Raw genomic sequence first — 3,861 nt, 5'->3', positions numbered from 1 at the left:
TTTAAAAGGGTTTACATAAGGTGTGTGACATTACAAATGTATCAATCTAGCTTCACAACTAATCATTCTGGAGAGGAAAATTGTCCCTTAAGGTTATCCTTCATAGTGGAAAAAGTACATGCAGTGAACAACCAGATGACTAGCATCTAAATGAACTCTACATGCAGTTTTAATAATAACCAGTAAACGGGTTAGTACTAAACCCTACGATTTCTCATCACCCTACTATGTGCCACTTACAGCGGAACTATCACATGACTATTTTTAACACAATGAAATAGCTTAGGATTTCTTTTGTTAATCATTTAGTCTCTTTTTTACATTACACTCTGCTGAGTAAGGCTGTGCAAAATCTGTAAATATTTTAACTCACATTGCACATGCATGGCAAGAGAAAATTCAGAGCACATATCCACTCAAATAGAATTTCTTCTGTAGATGGTATGTGCAAAGGAGGTAAGTTTTTGTGTTTTTTTGAACCATGATTGCATTTATTGGAGTGAATGAATTAGCAACTGTCACTTCACTGCAAGGGAGATTTCCTCTTGAAATTGAGAACACATCTTACACAAGTGATACTTGTTTTCTAATCTCTAAGTTTAGTTCCTACAGGTCTCGGGCTGTCAATGAGTTACCGTACTGTTGTAAGCTTAAATGCCATGACAGTCCCAGAAACAGGCTTCTGGTGTTTGGGTTTTCTGAAGACTATGGTCTCCGAGTACCAATATGAATCTCAGAGGTCATCCCTATTATAGAAGTCAGAACTGGGTTGTCTTTGGCTTTTCACACAGCCATGGTACCTGGAAAATACCTTGGAGTATATTCTATTAAGGATAAGTTCCCGTTAACAAAATGCATTAAAATATATATCATGCAAACATTCACAAAGAACTGAGTAATTTATGTTTATTAGAAAAACACAAAACATAACAAAACAAAAAAAATAAGTAAGTTTGGGCATCTTTGTGTCACACCCATGAGAGGAGACCTGCAAACGATGTGTGTAGAGGAAAGAAGACATTGGAAGATGTACAGAAATCAAAGCACTTCATGGAATTGGCAGTTGTTTCAGCTCAAGTCACCTCTACTGTCCATTACAACGAGGTTTCATCAAAGGTGTGACCTAATCCCTATGGGAACGGTTTGAAGAAATTTACTTTCCAGCCAACAGTGGGTTTCTGAGCACCACAATGACACTATCTCCTCGGAGGAACATCTTGGAGATGTATCTGTCTTTATTCACTGGTTTGGATTTCTTCTTTCCTTTTCCACTCTTAGGTACTTCTGTCCACATCTCTTTCACGTTTTCTAGAACCATGTTGCAGTGCCTGCAGATGAGAAAGTATAACAAACGTGATGTACAACTGCACAAACATGTCAAGGGTTTTAAAGAACAACGTTACCAAATTCCCCATGATACATACACCAAAGACTCCCTTTGCTTGTAAGAATAAACAGTTATAAATTTCCCTTGTGCAGTGGATGAAAGTGTAATAAGTTTCTTTGCCAAATACCTGTCAAAAGCCTTGACTCTCCCCAGCAGCTTTTTATTGTTCCTGCAGTTGATGAGGACCTGTGTGTTATTCTTTACTGACTGTGTGAGGACCGACAATGGCCCTGTGTTAAATTCTTCTTCCTCCCGTTTTTGGAGCTCTTCTGGAGTCATCTCACTCTTGGGCTTGTTTAGGAGACTCCTGAATAAAGTGAAAAAACAAAAAACAATTGGATAAGGGATTATTTTCTTTGCATATATTAATCCACCAATGGCTGTATTGCAAGAAATAACACCTGTAATTCTACACAAAAGCAAGGAGCTCAACTGCGTAAAAAAAGTATATCTTAAAGGAATACTATAGGGTCCGGAACACAAACGTATTCCTGACCCTATAGTGTTAAAAACACCATCTGCGCCCCACCGCCACCCATATAGTGACATTTTACCTTTATTCTAGTCTGCTGCTGGCTCTGCCCCTGATCTGCCTGCTTAGCTGATATAATCAGAAGTGGTGGTGTGTGCGCCAATCACACATTTTCTATAGGATTGTCTGAGCTTGTCAAGGAGGCAGATCGGGGCAGAGCCAGCACCAGCCAAACACAGCCCTGGCCAATCAGCATCTCCTTGGATCAATACATCTCTATGAAGAGAATTCAGGGTGGTGACAGTGAATGTCAGTGCTGCACACTGTGCTGCCCTGGCCCAGGAAGCACCTCTAGTAGCAATCTGAGGAGTGGCCTGTGGAGGTGTCCATAGGCTAGTAGCCACTAGAGGAGTGGCCTGTGGAGGCGTCCATAGGCTTCTCTGATGATTATACCCACCAGAATAAATACAATAAGCTGTCGTTCTGGTGACTATAGTGTCCCTTTAATAAAACAGCATTAATTCCATTAGAGGACCACTATAGCATTAGGAATACAAACCTGTATTCTTAATGCTATAGTGCCCCCGTCCCTAGTTAAAGTTAGGGCCCTTCACGAGCGACAAAAATTAGCTATAGAATGATTTTACTTCCCTGTTATCAAGCTCTGTGACTCCCTCTGTGCTGCTGTCCATGTTGGAGCATTAGGATTGAGATGCGTGAACACATTTAATCAAATGTTCTTTGCACAGCAAACCATAGAATTTAATGCTTTCCTATGAGCTGCATTTGATGACCAGACGAACTAAGTTTCAGGCAGTTGTCGCAGAGAAAGTCCTTCAGGAAGAGACCCTAGCTAGAAGTGTGTTTCACCCAGCAATGTAAAACTACAGGGCTACGGCACCATGAACACTTCCATTGTCATTACTTTCATTCAGATTTAGTATTTCGTCTGTGCGTATTTAGTGCTCCTCTGCAATGTTCTCTTCAGATAGCACTAAAAATCTGCTTATTATTCTTTTAGAATTTGTACTTTTAGAACCTCAGTGCAAAATTCTCAAACACCTCAGTTTGATCATTTTCCATAGAAATGCAGCTACCAAAAGAAACTGTGTTATTTACTAAAATGTTAATTGACAGCAAGTCAGCTACTGTTTTCACTTCAATTATGCTGACCTAAGATTTGAAATTCCCTATAAAATTCACTTTATAGAATAACCCTGGACTTTACTAATTAATAGCCCCCTCATGATGCACAATGCTGACATTATGTCCCAGTGTGTCCATATAATGTGTGTGCCCCCAGGTAGTGTCACATAGTGCAGACATTGCTCCCTCCTATGAGCGATATGTAAACTCGCAGCTCTGTACATACGACTTAAAGGGCTCTTATAACAATAGTCATCTTTTAGCCCAATTCCGTTAGCCCTTCTCCTATAAAGTATAACCAGCATTATATTTTATGTACTCACATTGTGCTGCACGTTTATCCGGCGTTTCTCTCGCTCTCACGGTAGATGAACTTCCGCTTCCGGGGGAACAGATTCCCCCTTCTCGCTGATAAGTACTTCCGGGTCACTCGTTGCTTTTTTTTTTCTCCCCCTCTGTTTTTTAGAGCTCGTTCTGGGAGGGAGGTGCATTGTGGGTATTATGCCATCAGACTGGGCATAGCTGGGTGATAGAATAGGGACAGTGCTGTCACAGGATGACCTGGGCTTTATACATTGAATTATGGGTTATTAATGGGCTGGGGTAGGAAGGAGCACAGTGCCAGGGGTTTGGTGCTCAATATATTACACTCTTAATATAGTGAAAGCAACACAAGGCAGATACCCTGCAATATCTCCTCTGATTCTTTGCCTGAGCATCATAGGAGTTGTAGTTCTACAACAGTTCAACTTTTTAGACTGGGTTGGGTTTCTATCCTTTGGCTTTCTCTGTTCAAAAGTGACATTATTATGGATTAAAGTGTGTGTGTGTGTGTTTGGGGTAAATATAAATTTTA

General features: G+C 40.5%; 1 protein-coding gene across 1 annotated transcript; it reads right to left on the bottom strand.

Annotated features, from left to right (window-relative positions):
- Positions 1 to 890: 890 nt before the first annotated feature.
- Positions 891 to 3,424, bottom strand: SNRPD2 (small nuclear ribonucleoprotein D2 polypeptide). Its single transcript, XM_063433325.1, has 3 exons — positions 3,329 to 3,424; positions 1,515 to 1,694; positions 891 to 1,328 (listed from the first exon to the last, which is right to left on the bottom strand). Coding segments are annotated over exons 1-3 (357 nt in total). The 5' UTR covers positions 3,331 to 3,424; the 3' UTR covers positions 891 to 1,153.
- Positions 3,425 to 3,861: the final 437 nt, after the last annotated feature.

The sequence above is a fragment of the Pelobates fuscus genome, chromosome 9, assembly GCF_036172605.1.
Source record: "Pelobates fuscus isolate aPelFus1 chromosome 9, aPelFus1.pri, whole genome shotgun sequence".
NCBI classification, from domain to species: Eukaryota; Metazoa; Chordata; class Amphibia; order Anura; family Pelobatidae; genus Pelobates; species Pelobates fuscus.
This window is presented reverse-complemented; position numbering and strand designations above follow the sequence as displayed.